Source organism: Leptosomus discolor, chromosome 4, assembly GCF_034619465.1.
Source record: "Leptosomus discolor isolate bLepDis1 chromosome 4, bLepDis1.hap2, whole genome shotgun sequence".
NCBI classification, from domain to species: domain Eukaryota; kingdom Metazoa; phylum Chordata; class Aves; order Leptosomiformes; family Leptosomidae; genus Leptosomus; species Leptosomus discolor.
The window spans coordinates 56,656,230-56,672,040 of record NC_141394.1 but is presented as its reverse complement, the minus strand read 5'-3'; the positions used below and the strand labels follow the sequence as shown (position 1 = coordinate 56,672,040).

Below are 15,811 nucleotides of genomic sequence, written 5' to 3'. Positions count from 1 at the left end.
TGCACAGGCCCTACCGAGCGCGGCAGGGCCCCAGGGGCCGGCAGGGCGCCGCACCGGCGGAGGGGGCGAGTCTCCCCCCGCAGCGGCCTGGCCCTGGCACACGCACTCCGCGATTTTGGGTGCCGCTCCCGGGAGGGGCCGAGGCCACCACACGCCGCTCCCAACAAGGCCGCGTGACGTCACCGGGCCTACATTGTCCGTCAGGCCCCGCCGGAAGCGACGTGCGCCTGTATCCGGCGGGGGCGCGGCGGCGGCAGCCGGTGCTTTGGCGCTTGCGGTGGGTCAGGGGCCGCCCGGCCGGGATCGGGATCGGGACCGGGAGCTCGGGAGGAGGCCGCCGCCCCTGCCCCAGCCCCCGCTGAGGCTCTTCTCTTCCCCGCAGGTGCGGCCATGGCGGACTCCACGCAGAATGGACCCATGCAAGGCGGGGCCGGCGGCGGAGCCGTGGTAAGGAGCCCCCGGCCGCGGCGGCGGGGAGCAGGCCCGACTCGGGGCGGTGGTGTCAGGGTCCTGGGCCGGCCGCGGTGCTTGTCCAGCAGCGCGGGCGGCCCTTGTGCTGCTGGGAGGGCCCTGCTGGAGCCGCGGTATGGCCGGTGCCCGCCCGGGTGCGGGGGCAAGCGGCTCTTTCGCTTTCCGAGTGAAAACGTGCTGTTGCTGCGTCGCCGTTCTTGCAGATGTCTCGACCCATACTAATTCTGTGTGACAGCGACTATGTCTGTAGTTATATTGTGCAAGTAAGACAGTAGATAGTGATATGAGGATGCTTGCGGGTTAGTTAGGTTAATGTTGGGTTGCTTCCATAGAAAGAGCCTAGGAACATAGAATAAAAGAGCGTTCCTCAAAAGCTGTTCAAATTTGGAAAAAGACTTTGAGTCCTTTCAGGTGAAAAGGAAGTTGATGTTTTGCCTCTTAGGCACATAATAGCCAAAAGTGTGCTGTGTTTTGTTAGAGCCTTTCTGGTATGGGGACTATATCGGGAGCGAAGAGGGCTGTGGTTAAGGAGAGCTCAACAACAGGAGAGGTGCTAGATTGCTATTAAAAGCTTTTTGGAGGCCAAGAATATGTAGGCCAAAACGATGCCACTTTCCTTATGATGTAGTTACACTAACCTTACTTGACCCTTTTTTTTATTCCCCTCAGTAAGAACTGTGGAGATTTAGACCCAGGTGTGTACAGTGTATTCTGAAAGGAACCTTAATGCAAAAATCAGTCAGGTCTAAAGACCTTGCATGATAACGTATTTGAAGCTGGCTGCTCGTGAGGTTGGTTTGTATAGAAGAATGCTTCCACAGGAGATCTTACCACTCTATTTGGTTGTAGTGTATAAAGGAGCCTTTTGGTTCTGAGGAAGCCTGGCTATTTTTGATCTGATTAGTAACATCGTATGAGTCAAGAATCACAGAACAAAAAGATGCTTTTTGCTTCAAGCTATAATTTGCTTCTATTCAAGGTTGGAGGAAGACTTGCAATTTAATATAGAAGGGGAGAATGATCATTGTATGCAAATAATAAGATACCAACTTCTGTGGGGGTTGGGTTTTTTCTTTTCTTTTAATATAGCAATTTCTCATGGCTAACAAGTTGGATACAGCAATGTGGATTTCCCGCTTGTTCACAGTTTACTGCTCAGCTTTATTTGTCCTGCCTCTTCTGGGGTACGTATTGTAATACTGCAAAATAGTATTAAAAATTTACAAAGTAACTACACTCATTTTCATAGAGTTGTTCTTCATGTAAGGGTAAATTTCTGTTGTTCAGTTTACTTGGATGCTTTTTGTCAGAACAGTTTACAGGTTTTAGATTAGTTCAGAATGCTTTTATATCTGTTTGGGAAATGTGTTGAGCAACTGCAAAGTAGTGGCAGATGCATGTTTTTATGTGTAGTTATGGACTAATATATTGAGTTGTTTTACCTTTGGCACCTGCAGTAAGTCAGTGTTACCAGTTTTTGGGTTGTATTTTGGTGATAGTGCTTCTGTGTGATAATAGAAATACTTCAGGTGTTGTGCAATTGTGATGCAATTCTCAAGAGTGGAAGGCTTCTTAGCAGGGGCTTGGTTCATATGGTAACATCTCCTCTGTGATTTGCAGGTTGCATGAAGCAGCAAGCTTTTATCAGCGTGCCTTGCTGGCCAATGCTCTTACTAGTGCCCTCCGGCTACACCAAAGGCTACCACACTTTCAGCTTAGCAGGGCGTTTCTGGCCCAGGCTTTGCTGGAGGACAGCTGCCACTACCTGTTGTACTCCCTTATCTTTGTGAATTCCTACCCTGTTACAAGTATCCTTTACTTTGTGTCATCCTGATAATGTTTTTAAGTACCTTAAAAACTTGCTATTTTTTTTCCCTCGCCTGTACCATGATTTGAAAAAGTAGTTCAAACTAGAATATTTGCTATTCATAGAACATACTGTATGTAGTAGGAGAGGCTTATGTTGATTGATCCATATTCAGGTTAATCACCTCTGTAACTAGTGCACTGCAGTCTCTGGCTACTTAGATTTTCTTTTCCTGAGACTTAAGTTCTGTGGATTTTATAACCAGCCTCAAGTGATACTTTGGGAAGTTGGTAACTTTCATTTATTACCAGTACGGGGTTTATATATGACTCCTCACTGTAAGTAGGACATATGTCATGTAGAGGGACAAGTACTTAGTAGTAGCTTTTTCAGATAAGTTATTAAACTGTCTATAAAGTCTGCCAAAAAGACTTACTCCTGTGTCTTGTCAAAGGTGGCATGTAAGAACTGACTTTTCTTTGTGCCGCTTTCTATGTATGCTTAATGTCCTACTCTTAAAATGTCTTTGATAGAGGAATGTCTATGTTCTTACTCTCCAAAATCTGAATGGCTGGCAACCGCATGTTATTTGGTAAAGAAATGCATTTTATAGCATCTCTTAAAAAAAGATATTGTGACTATATGTATTTGATAGATTTTAAGTAGTAAACTCACACGTGTCTTTCATATAGAAAGAATGCATTTCAGTAGAAATGCACTGGTGTGTAATGATGTATGTTGTACTTTTGCATGCCTGCCTGCCCACACATTTTGAACTTAATAAAAATGGATAGCAAAGAGCTATAAATACATATATTAGACATATACATGTCTTAATCCAGTATAGGTCGTTCCAACCAACCTCGTGCAAAGAGCCATCAAGCTTTGGCTTGTGTGTTAGTGTAACATCACTGAGAAATGAAGCACTTGTGCAGCCTATAATTTTCCTTATCACTTGCTTCAGTGAGTATTTTTCCAGTTCTGCTGTTCTCTTTGCTTCATGCTGCCACCTATACAAAGAAGGTTCTTGATGTAAGTATGATACGATTGATACTGTTGGTATTCTTGGGGTTTATAAGCAAGTTTGAGTCACAGCTAGGGTTTAGTTACACCAGAGGAGTTGAAGTGAAACTGTAGTATGGAATCTCAGAAGTTGTTGTCTTTTTTGTTGTTGTTTCTCCCCTCCTCCTCTTATGACTCAATGCTATGTTGGAGTTGACACCGGTTATTTTTCTTCAAATGCAGTTCTTTGAAGGAAGCAAAAGCTGTGTAACAGTTAAGTTAGAACAAGACATGTCTCTTCAAGCTCAACCATAGCCTGTGAAATGTAATGTTCTATTTCAGCCGTAATATAACTGTCCTGGTTTCGGCTGGGATGGAGTTAATTTTCTTCCTAGTAGCTGGTGCAGTGCTGTGTTCTGGATTTAGTGTGAGAATAACGTTGGTAACGCAGTGATGTTTTAGTTGTTGCTAAGTAGCGCTTATCCTAGGTGAAGGATTTTCCAGTTTCCCGTGTTCCGCTAGCAAGCGGGTGCACAAGAAGCTGGGAGGGAGCGTGGCCAGAACAGCTGACCCGAACTGGCCAAAGGGCTGTTCTGTACTACAGGACATCACGCTCAGTGTATAACTGGGGGGAGGTGGCTGGGTCAGGGGGACATGGATCGCTGCTTGGGCATTGCTCAGCAGGTGGCGAGCAAGTGCATTGTGCATCACTTGTCCTTTTCTTGGGCTTTGTTTCTCTCTCTTTTATTAATTTATTGTTATTACTGGTACTACTTTATTTTAGTTACTAAATTTTTCTTATCTCAACCCATAAGTTTTACTTTTTTCCTGATTCTCCTCCCCTGCCAGGAGGGAGGAGTGAGCAAGCAGCTGTGTGGTGCTTAGTTGCTGGCTGGGGTTAAACCATGACAAAGATTGCAGGATGAGGCTAGCAAGCCAAATACTTGCCGGTTGGACCTGCTGCTCGGTGAACTGCCTTGTGCAGCTTAATGTAACTCTGGCCTGGTGTTCCCAATGGGGCTACCCTGCTACCACAGGCACTTCCTACTAGTGGGCAGAATAAGGCTTGTGGCCATCTCCATGCAGTTGAACCTAAAATGGGTGGGTGAGGGAATTCTAACACCTCATGTTTTTAATTGAACTCTATGTAATTATGGAGTTCCAAGCTTCCGGTGGGTTTTTTTTTTTGGTATACTAATCTCAATACCTGTAAAGGATCTAGTCTTAAAATGCTGAGATGAGTTGTAAATTATAATTGTTAGTATTTTGATTTCTTTGGGCTAGAGAAGATAGTGTGACTTGTATGTTTTCTGGCAATCTTTTTTCTTCTTTAAAGGCGCGAAGTTCAAACAGTCTGCCCTTTCTGAGAAATCTTTTGGAGAAACTGAATGCTAATCAACAGAATATTCTAAAATTCATTGCTTGCAATGAAATTTTCCTGATGCCAGCTACAGTTTTTATGCTCTTCAGGTAAGAATTACCATAAATGTTTTCAGAATTGGAAACTTTCTACACAAGATTACTTTTTGCAGTTTAGTTCTCTGTGGGTCACAGATCTCTGTTTGTATGGTTCTGGCTGACCAAGGCTTGAACTTAAATTCATTTGATGCCTAGACTTCTCAAGTTGGAGCATCATGAAATCAAAAAGCATTCACTCTGACATAACTGAGCACCAAAATCCCTTCACTTTTGTAGCATGGGTGACATTGTTGGGTCAAATCAATGTTTTTCAGGCCTGTAACTTGTGTTCTCCTGCATTGTGCAGTAAGCTTAATTTTGGTCAGTGTAATAGAATATTAAGATCTTCATCTTCACTGAAGGTGAAATATTTTTTCTTTAATACTAAATACAGAAATTTAAGTGGCATGAAATTTCATTGTACTACAAGTATGCAAGCAGGAGTAGTTTATGTCCTCTCCTGTGTTACTTCTGACCAGTGACCCTTGTCTTTTTTTTTTATTCCATTTGGTTTTGCCTGCTGTATAGCCTGTTGAATTAATTTTAGGGATCTTGAGCATATGCATGTTGGAATCCTACTGAAGTCATATAGGCATAATGACCTGCCAGTCACTGAAGTTTGGGTCATTGCCTTTTAATATTTGGAGGGGGAATAACACCCTTTGTTCGATACAAGTCATAGCACAGTGAGAGCATTTGTCTTGAGTGGTCTCACAGGCAGCAGAAGGGAGGCTTTATCTTCTTGGAAGTTGATAGAATGCATAATTTGTCTTTATCGTTTGTATGTCAGCTGAACACTTCAGTGCTTCAGCCCTGAAGGGTTCCATTTCATTTAAGGCCACTTACCAACTGACAGATAGACTCTGTATCCAGTATCTGAAACTTTAGAGTTCTTTAAACTTCTCTTTTTGAGAATTTTTTCCCTTCTCTCTCTGGAGAATTTAGCATGTGAAGCGTTGATACTTGATATGTCAGCTGGTAGATACTGAAGCTTATAAAAGATCATATACCAGACTTTAAAACTGTGTAGTGGTTAAATGCAGCTATTGTGAGAATATTCTTTAAACTGTTTTAGCATGTTAAATTGCTTGTAAATACTGTACAGGTGCAAGATTTCTTCTTTTCCCCCTCCTATAGCTCACTTTCCTTTTCACTTTATGTTTTTTCTTCTGGGTAAAGATACTGCTCATACTTGAAGGAGCTGTAATTACTGTAACTGTCAAGTTCAACCAGAGCTTTTTAATATTGTATTACATAAAGAAGATTAGTCATTAAAATTAAACTTATGGCATTTCTGTGGTCTGCTATGTATTGTTTGAATGCTACGCTTTCACTATTTTACAGCACCATTGTGTGAAACAGCAGCTTTGCAAAGTATCAAAACCTGATTTCAGTGTAACTGAAATGGTTTGGTATCAGCTTGGCATTAATATCTCAGTACATCTGTAACAGCCTCCAGTGTGTTCTGAGAAGTTTTGATGAAGATACTAGAAAAGTGGTCCAGATATTCAAAGTGGTATGATTAGAGCTGAAAAAGCTCACTGTAACTGGGCTGTTCATGTCGGCCAATTTCTGTGTTTGACCAGCAAGCTTTTTCTTAATACTCAACAGGCATCCAGTATCACTTCTGTGATTCTTTGCCCACCACCTGAAATGAGGCATATAAAAAAACCCTTCATAAATATAAAATCCATACAAGAGCAGCGCTTCAACTGCTTCATTGAGCAATTTTGTTCCATAATGCAAGTTTCTTCTTTCATGAGTGTATGGTTATGTACTACTTCTCAGATCTAGATTATCTGAAGCAATGTGACCCCAGTCTAGCTTTTTTTTGAGCCTAAGTGGTTTGCTTGCTTTTAATAGGAAAAGTCCTGATTTTTTTTTTTTTGTCAGTATTAAGCTCTACTTCTCTATTCTTTTTCAGTGGGCAAGGGAGTCTGCTCCAGCCGTTCATTTACTATAGATTTCTTACATTACGTTACTCCTCTCGGCGAAATCCATACTGTCGGTAAGCCTTAAATTGATTTTGGAAGTTAATGTTTAACTGCATAGTGTTTCGGCATTCATAAATTTTTCATTCTAAAATGAGTGCATAACTTGTAATACTGAATCTGCAACTGGTAATTATAGAATGTGGAATGCACCTGGATGCTAAAAAAAAACCCCAACAATCAGCTGGTTCAAGGTTACATTTATGTAACTGAACTTTTCTGAAATATACCACCATCCTTGAACAGGAGCTTTCAGAACATGCTTGCATAATTAAAACTGTGCTTTGGGAGAAAGTTTTTTAATTGTTCTGCAACCATTTACCAGAAAGATAACCTTATTTTTAGATTCTATGCCTATCTGAGGCTAAGTCTATACATGAACAAGCATTTATGAACTTGTGTAATGTTGACAGAAAACGGATGATCTTGCCTCCCTTTAAATTCGTAAGTCAGGCTAATTTTGCTTTACTGAATTTTGTTTGCAGTTGGTCAAGCCAATACTATTGCTTTAAAATTTGAAACTGTAGATATTTCTGTGAGGGTTTGCTCAGGTCAGTGCTTTCTCAGAGCTTTCCTTATGACAAGCGTTGCATAGTGTAAGATTTTGGGAACATACTTTCCAGTCTGATCACTACCCAATTAGAAAATGGTTTGCTAAAGTACCAAGGAAGTGGCTTTGACTACCATGGTATGCAAAGACAGGTCTGAGAACCATGAACTTAATTTCCTCCTATTCCCTAATATTTTGTAAGAAATCAGTTGTTCTTAGTACATGTATTTTTTAACTAAAAAAAAAAATCTATAAAGGCACTTTGCTACTTTGGAATCTAAAAATAATTTGAGTTGTGCAATACTAAAACTAACTTTCAATGGAAGTAGCTTATCCAAGGTGTTCTGCTAGCATTTATGTAGTTTTAAGGATTTTATTTCTCATGTCTGTCTTCTAATAGCTGCTTCTAGAGTGTAGGGTTCTTGTGTTCTGTCAAGAAGCAGCGCAAATGCAGTTACCTCCCAACTCCTTACACTCTTTCTGATAAAGCATTACTCTTTCTTTTTTTGTATAGTGTTTTTTTGGTGTTGTGGTTTTTCTTGGGTTTTTTGCTTGAAGGTGGAATTTTTCTGCTGTCTTTGTATCTGTCCTCAGCTGGAAGCTGCTGAAATAAAGTTAATTAACATTTTAATGTTTAAAGGACAAGGATTCTGAAGTTCTTGCAAGATACTGCAACTCAGTTGATCTAAAGAACATGTTAACTAGAGTATAGGGAGGTATTGAGAAAAGTAGTGAATGAAAAAGATAGATTAGATGATACTTAATTTTTATAAATGCTGTGGGATTTTAAAACTCTCTCTAAATCTGATTTTTCAGGACTCTTTTCACCGAGCTGAGGATTGTTGTTGAACACTTAATAATGAAGCCCTCGTGTCCTGTTTTTGTAAGAAGACTATGCCTTAGCAGCATTTCCTTTATAAGCAGATTGGCACCAACTGTTGCATAGCCAGTTTTCAGGCACTTGTGTTTTGTGAACATTATGAGCAGCTGGTATTTCTGCTGATGATTATAAATTCCTGGTTTTACACTGATCTCACTCCAAGCTGTGTGTTAAAAAAAAAAGTGTATATGCTTTTCTTGGAGATAATATGAAATTTAGCATATCAAAAGCAAGTCATGGAAACTTAAAATTACTGTACTGTATTGCTAATTGGTGGGAAAAAAAGTAGCTGCTTCCTATCCAAAACATGCCCAGTCATACAGAATTGATTTTTTAGAAATCAAGGATTGTTTGAGGTTGATTAAAACTTTAAGGAGTCTGTGCTTGGTAGGTTTATGTTAGTTGGAACTATAGCTACTGTAGGATGTGTCCAGTGGATAGCGGTTGGTACACATACCTATGCAGTACACTTTGGACAGTATTCTGCATATCCGTAGAACCATTTTGTCTAAATTACTATAATCAATGTAAAAACATGGCCCACTTTTGTAAATTCAAAGGGATTAAAATCCATCAAGCTGATGTAGTTAACACCTTATCTGAAGGAGAGGCTATTTTAATTAATACTACTTAAAAAGAACTCTTCAAAGTTTCTACCTTGTAACATAGTGGTACATTACATTGTTGGAAGAAATCTCAAGACTCTGATCATGGACAACTGTGTGGTTATCTTATCGTAACAAGATGTTTTACCAAGCCAAATTGCTGACCTGTAGGCTTTTCAGACAAAGATGCAATACTTAAACTTTTAACCATCTCTTAAGTGAGCTAATCAATGTAAACGAAGTAACTTCTGCAGAATCATTGCAGATCTGTTCTTGTGTCCACACGAATGTGAGACTGCAGTAATTCAAGCATGTCAGCTTTTTAGAAAATTAATCTGTAGCTAGCTCTAGATAAATTGTTCTCTGTTTCTGAGACTCTCATTGTGATGGGAAATTTGCATAAAGGATCTCACCTGTTTAGGCAGCTTCTGAAACAAATGGGTGTGGGATTTTTTGGCATGAATTCATTTGATGACTGATCTGAAGACAGTGTCATGACTACAGAAGTGAGTATTGAGTGCTGATTATGCATTCACCCAGCAGCTGAAAGGTAGGTCTTGGAAAAAGAATATTACCTGTCTGAACACAACTTCTTTCCATAAATCCAAGGCAAAGTATTTGCCTGATCTTCTGTAGTGAATGTTAGTATTCTGGTTGCATACAATTAAATGGGTTTCATTGGCCTTTTGTAAACTTCTGTAGCACTGTACTTAACTGCCCTTCCTTGATTAGAGAAATCTTATGTGAAACACTTTTGAAAACAGTCTTGAAGCAAAGTATTTTCCTGTAACTATTGATTTATCTTGTTTGTGATGTGGATATCATTCAGACTCTCCAGTTGTATTAGTTTGTTAGATCAGGTTTTTTGCTCAACCTCTTGGTACTGGTGAACCAGTTGGTAATTGAATATGATATTCTTTGACTACTTGCTCTCTGAACGCGTTTAGCTATTTATGGAGCACTTGCACACTGCAGAAGCAACTGCATGCAGTAATGCTCTACAGCTGCTAAGACTTGCAATGAGATTCACTATATGTATATCCTGTAATTTGAGGATTTTATAAAAACTAAAATTTCTACTGCAATAAAAGGAGTGTTAAATGTAACTTGCTAGGCTCTTCAAGCTTATTTTCTCTTTAACAGAACATACTGATGCTTGAACCTGGAAGTTGAGCAGAATGCTGTTCTGTGTGTATGTGTGCATGTTCTTATATTCCCACTGCTGCTTCTGAATTGGGACATAATGTCTTGTGTGTTTCTAAATTATTTTATATGCAATCTTTGCCTTCTGAAGTGCAAAATCTTATTAATCTTTCCTGCAAAATTTAACCCAAGAATAAGCACTGCAGCAATGGTATCTAATCAGAGCAGAAGTCTAGACCTACTTACTACCATTTAAATTATTCAGCACTATTCTAGACCCTCTTTCATGTTACATGGTATGTCTTTTGAGTGGTGACATCAGACTGTTCAGCTCTTTGCACCACTGTGATGTAAAAATTAATTTGGTCGTCTAAGTCGGTCCCCCATACTGGGAGTGGAAGGCAGATAAGTACTTTTGTAATCACTGTAAGCAAAATAACATGTTACTTCTGAGCAAATTTTTGTGGTCTAAGACTGCTGTTATGGGTGCAGTCTACCGTTCCTTTAATTGTATGCTGTTTTAAATTAGAAGTCTAAATTGGATCTGATGTATTGGATCTGATGTGTTGCAACTGTAACTGAAGGATGCAAGTCTTGAGATCCAACTCTGAATGGATGAGGAAGATTGAAAGGAATGAGTGAATGAAATTTCAGTAAGTAGAGAGTTAGAAGACAACGCCATGAAGTAGAGCTTATATGTGGATACTGAGTTTCTTGTTAACTCTTCCTATTAGGTCTTAAAAATGGATCAAGAGGAGGATGATGTTCCATAAATGGGATTTTATTTGATTTGGCTAGTAGTACGTTCTTGGCTTTGCAAGGAGTTGCTTGACAAATGAGGCCTGGATTTTACTTGTGGCCTGGTAAAACTTGCCTCTGTGCCAAGAAAATATGGAAAAATGGGGTAAGAATAACTTCCAAGCAAAATAAATAGGGCAACTGACCTGCACTCAGCATCAACTTTGATTTTTACTGCAACCTTTAGGCTGCCTGAGTGATAATGCTAGTTTCCTCAATGCTGGCAAAAACATTCTGTCCTTGTGCTTGCTTCCTCACCACAGTTTGTGATTGTTTCTATACTAACGATTAAATTAAACACATGAAATGCTGGTTGTGTCCTGATAGCTTGCGGTTTTCCTGGTGAAAAGAACTGTATGTTCATGCTGTCAATGGCTAGCTGTGATGCAGAGGCTGTAACAGAAGTCTGTGGTAGTAGAGAAATTTTGCAACTGACCATAAAATGCCTGCCAACCCCAAATGTGAAGCAGAGGAGTTTTTATCCTACTGAAAGGACAAAATCCAATTACCTAATGTAATTGTTTCCGCTGGTATAAATCACACTGGTGGTTGGTGGGTTTTTTATTGTCTTAGCTTTTGTAATTTAGTGCTGTTGCATAGACTCTGTGGGTAGACCTACCCCTTGCTGTACACAAGCTTGCTGTAGGAGTGACCTGCAGTGTAAGATTTGTGTGTTCTTACCTGTAGATAAATAAAGCATCAGGTCCACTGGATAATAATAGGTAATAATAAATAAATAATAGTAAGTAATAATAAATAAAGCAACAAACCACTGGGTCTGTTGGAGTAGCTAATGCCGGTTGGGATTTCTTACGCACAAAGTAATTCACTAATGCAGCCATCCTTTTTTGTCTTTTATTTCATTTTTTACTTTTATTGTCGTTTGTCTGATGTCAGTTTTGTTTTGCTTCCCTCTTTGATGGATGCTCAAGGGGAGCAATATCTGTTAATATTTAAGTTACATGTTCTAAGGATTTTTTAAAATGTATTACAATCATGAGCCACTATTTATTCGAATGGTTTGTGATAGTACTGTCCAAACAAATAATGTAGCTGGTTATTTTGTACAGTCTGTGTTGGACCTTTTTATTGTTAGGCACCAGTATTGCAACATTTGCTGTACAGATGCCTTTTTAATTAAGGAAACACAGTTCTTGCCCATTTTACAGACAGGAACTGAGGCATGGAAGGAAAGACCACTTGCCTGAGGTGATGCAAGAGCTCTGGCAGAGCAGGAGATAGAAAAAATTGGAAAAGCATCCAGAGGGAACTGTGACTTGTTTCTACACCGCATATGACTTCTTGGTCCTGTTTCCAAAATGATGCTAACTGCTGCTTAAACAGTTTCAATAAGTACTGTACCTTATGGTGCTCAGGTTAAGGGTAGCAAAGACCATTGCGCTAGAACAGCGTGTTTAATGCGGTGTCAAAAATTGATTCCCATGTGCAAGAGCTAGTTGTGGCCCTTGGTATTGTCATTTTTCTGGTGAGGAAAAATAATGCAACAGAATAAGATAGCAAGCACTTGCATGCTAGGTGTTAGTAGGGTATGCTGATCTGTTTTAATTGTCTAAAATTTTTAGTTGCTGCAGTGCAAATATTTGTGGCTAAACAATATATACTGAAGTTGGTTAGTGTACCTTTGTACTGTAACTTATTGTGTGATAATTTTCTTAAAATCACAGGAAGTCAGCTGTTTTAAATCACCTTGTAAGGATAGAACCTTGAGCAATCCTTTATTTCAAAGATGCGTTATCAGTATGGATAATGTAATTGAATTTAATCTTAAATGCGGATTGAAAAATATCTTTTTCATAAAATGTCAGCATTACTTATTAACTCTTCTGCAGTAGCTAGCTCTGTGATAATAGAAGGTATTGTGCAGGTAAGGGAGTTTCATTGCTTAGTTCTGTGCTGTCCAGATGGTACAAACTTCTAAAATTAATTGAAAAATTCATCTTTTACTTGTATTCAAGGACTGAGGCACAAAATGCTAATATAAGGGCTCAGAGGGGAAATATAGTTCTCCTGCATATTTGAGAAAGTGTGAAGCCCTTTCAAGAAAATCTAATAAACATAATAATCACAGGCTGCTGACACTAAGGAAAAAGCACCTCATTCGCTCTTTCTTTTATGCAGCGATTTACTGGTCCCTACTGATTTTCAAATTGGATCACTGCAGTAAATTATCCATGCTAGTACCTGTGAAAGAAAGCACTGGGATCCATATTTGTTTAGTGCTGTGCTTAAATCAGCAAGAATGATAAATTTGATGGTATGAAATTGGAAATATCAAGGGTTTTTCTCAGTGAATGAGCCAGTATCTCCATTTGTAATTTATTGTGACCCTTTTTCACTGTATGTGCTTTGTATGGCAAATATTTATTTCAAAACAAATTAAATTGTTTTCTGTATTGATACAGCTATGGTTTTGTTGATATTCTTGAAATCAAATTGTATAGGTTTTTTTCTGGATTTAAAATATTACCAGTGTTGTGTTTCAAAACAGCACTTAAAGTTTAAGTTCAAATCTCCGAGTTTGAGTTACTGACCAACAGCTTTCCATGTTAAATGTTCTAGGTGTGTGTTGGGTATTGTGTTTTGGGTTTTGTGTTTAGAATAGTGCAGGATGCAGAGAGGTACTGCAGCTTCTCATTTGCTTTTTCTAGAGAAAAAGGAAGATTAAGCTGTATATTAAAACCAAAAAAAAAAAAGCTGATCCCTGTCTTGAAGTCATTTGAGCTATTGTGCTTTACACATAGCATAGGTAACACCAAGTCCTGTGAAAAAATTACCTAAGCGCTCAGTTTACTGCCATATTTTCAGTGCAGGTGTTAGAGAAAGTTGACTGTACACCTGTGTTTTGGTAGGAGTCCTGTCCCTTTAATCTTACAGTGGGTTACTTTGTGACTATGATTACATTCCCGCTACTGAAATAAGTGCCACTGCTGAACTGAAAACAAGACATAGCTAGAGCTTGCTTACTTGGAATTTATATTAATAATAATTTGTTTTGCAACTAGTAAGCAGAATTGTAAACGTGGTGTTAATGACGTGACCCTATGTTACCCTCCTCTTGTGGGCTAGGCTTAGCTCATTTGTGATGACATGTTAAATAGCTGACTTCCGTTCAACCCCAGTGTCAGCCAGATGGGCTTTATTCTACCACAGCTGGCTACCACCATACAGCTGTGGTTTTGTAGAAGCAGTATTGTGGATTGTATTCTGAGGAACCGTGAAAGACTTTGCTCTTAAAAGAAAGCAAGGGTTCATTTGAGTTCCTCTCCCTTTATCCTGGTTTCCATGTGCCTGACCATGATATCTTGCTTACGAGGCGAGTGAAGTGTTGCCGCAGTCCGGACACCTGCCTGGGGTGAGGAAACTGGTTTCCTTGAGAACATGTGCAGGTCATGGTATTTGTTTGCTGTGTGCATTCCTATGAATGTTCACTTGTGCACCTTTGCCAGTGTGAAGAGCAAGGGTATGTTGGATGAAGGTGGTGCGTCATTTGGTTGAGAGATTTGACAGGAAAATTAAGCTGAAAATCAGAAATTACAAAGGTGCAGGGCTAGATTATATCAAAGAGTTAAAGCAATATCAACTAGTTTTCACAAAGGTAGAAATGTAATAGAAGGAGAAGGAAGAAGAATGGGGAGAAAAATAATGAGAACACAGAAGAGTTCAGCTCTATCTGATAATAAAAAAAATACGGAAATCTTGCTGGGTGCTCTGTTGCTTTCACAAAACCCAATTCACCATTCATGGTTTTATGCCACCAGCATCCTCTGGATAGTACTTAAGTTTTCTAGCTGTAAATTATTTCTAACTTAGTTTCTGTTAAAATACCATTGGAGTAGCATGTTCAGATGCTGCCACATTGTACAGGAGCTGACAGGCTGATCTTGGTTTGCTTAAAATGGAAAACAGCTGCAGTGGAATTGTGTTCTTTTCCATTATGTTTGAAGCTCCTGTAGTGGGAAGTGGAGAAATAGCCACTGTGGTCTATGTTGCTACTGGGCTTCTTGGCTGGCTGCTTTTTTAAGCTTTTTCTCTTTCCGTCTTGCTTTGCTACATGTTTATATGGCCAATCTAGGGGAAGATATAATATGTGCAGCTGCATGGGGTTGTGTCCTGATGTATGTTTGCTTCTGTGTGCAGACACATACAGTACATACTTGTAACTTAGCATTGTAACTTTTTTGATTTAATTGTTTAATCTAGAAAATCTGAGTAAACAATGTTTTGAGATGACGAATGTTTGCCTATTACAATCACTTTTGACATACCTTCTGCTATAGCAACTTGAGTTAGGTTCTGACTAAAGCACAACAAACATAATTGTGAATCTTTTCAGTGACAAAGTTTAAATGAAAACCATTATTAGCAAGGTGGTTTTTTTTTTGTAATGGCAGATGGAAATCTGAAGTTGACTTTTTGAATTCTCATGTGTCTACTGGCATTTCTTCTGTTGCATAATTGTATAATACACAGAAATATTAAAACCTTAGAAACTTCAGGTATAGCATCAAACGTTAGTTCAGTGTGTGTCTGAGCATCCAGTGGATCTATTCACCTCTCAAATTTTTTAAAGTCACTCTGGGGCAGAGGTAAGCAAGACTTTTGGTTGCATCAATGTACATGTGCTGTGGATTGATGGTGTGTATGTATACTTACAGCAGCAGATAAATGACTAAATAAAATGTAATATTTTGAGGGTTTCTTGCCGTTTGGATATGTTAATACACTTTGCTCTTTATGATTAAAAAGCTTCTTCCTGCCCTCCGTCAGCCTTCTCTCTTTGCAAAGTGTTATGCATTTGTAAGGGAAATAGTTCTTAAAGATTCTTGGACTGCATGGGTGCTTCTAGTATCCTGCCTTTATACACTTCAAAAGTACTAGTCAAGCTTATTTCACATTCTTGTAATATTTTTTTTTTTCTTTACAAGCAAAAGAATCAAGCTGCTTTTAAGCTGGGCCTTGCTTTGTTTGTGTAAGAGACTGTAGGACAGGTGGAATAGCAGGAGGCTAGACCTAAAGATGCAGGAAGCTTCCTCCAGTCCTTTGTTCCTATGCGTGTCTGCATATTACTGGAGAGAGTAAGAGTAG

General features: G+C 39.3%; 1 protein-coding gene across 2 annotated transcripts; it reads left to right on the top strand.

Annotated features, from left to right (window-relative positions):
• Positions 1 to 253: 253 nt before the first annotated feature.
• Positions 254 to 9,870, top strand: TMEM33 (transmembrane protein 33). 2 transcript variants are annotated; one of them, XM_086464040.1, is made up of 9 exons: positions 254 to 277; positions 383 to 447; positions 1,561 to 1,655; positions 2,092 to 2,279; positions 3,243 to 3,310; positions 4,617 to 4,750; positions 6,663 to 6,746; positions 8,096 to 8,162; positions 9,190 to 9,870. In XM_086464040.1, exons 2-9 carry the CDS (start codon positions 391 to 393, stop codon positions 9,241 to 9,243), a joined length of 747 nt encoding a protein of 248 aa, XP_086320166.1. In that variant the 5' UTR covers positions 254 to 277; positions 383 to 390; the 3' UTR covers positions 9,244 to 9,870. The 2 variants fall into 2 exon arrangements, with proteins under 2 accessions (XP_086320166.1, XP_086320165.1); XM_086464039.1 differs by having other exon boundaries at positions 8,096 to 9,229.
• The last annotated feature ends 5,941 nt before the right edge of the window (positions 9,871 to 15,811 follow it).

Coding starts and splice junctions, on each gene's coding strand:
- TMEM33 (XM_086464039.1), top strand. CDS start 391: ATGGCGGACTCCACGCAGAATGGACCCATGCAAGGCGGGGCCGGCGGC. Junction 448..1,560: donor GGGCCGGCGGCGGAGCCGTG/GTAAGGAGCCCC, acceptor CTTTTAATATAG/CAATTTCTCATGGCTAACAA. Junction 6,747..8,095: donor CGGCGAAATCCATACTGTCG/GTAAGCCTTAAA, acceptor CTGATTTTTCAG/GACTCTTTTCACCGAGCTGA.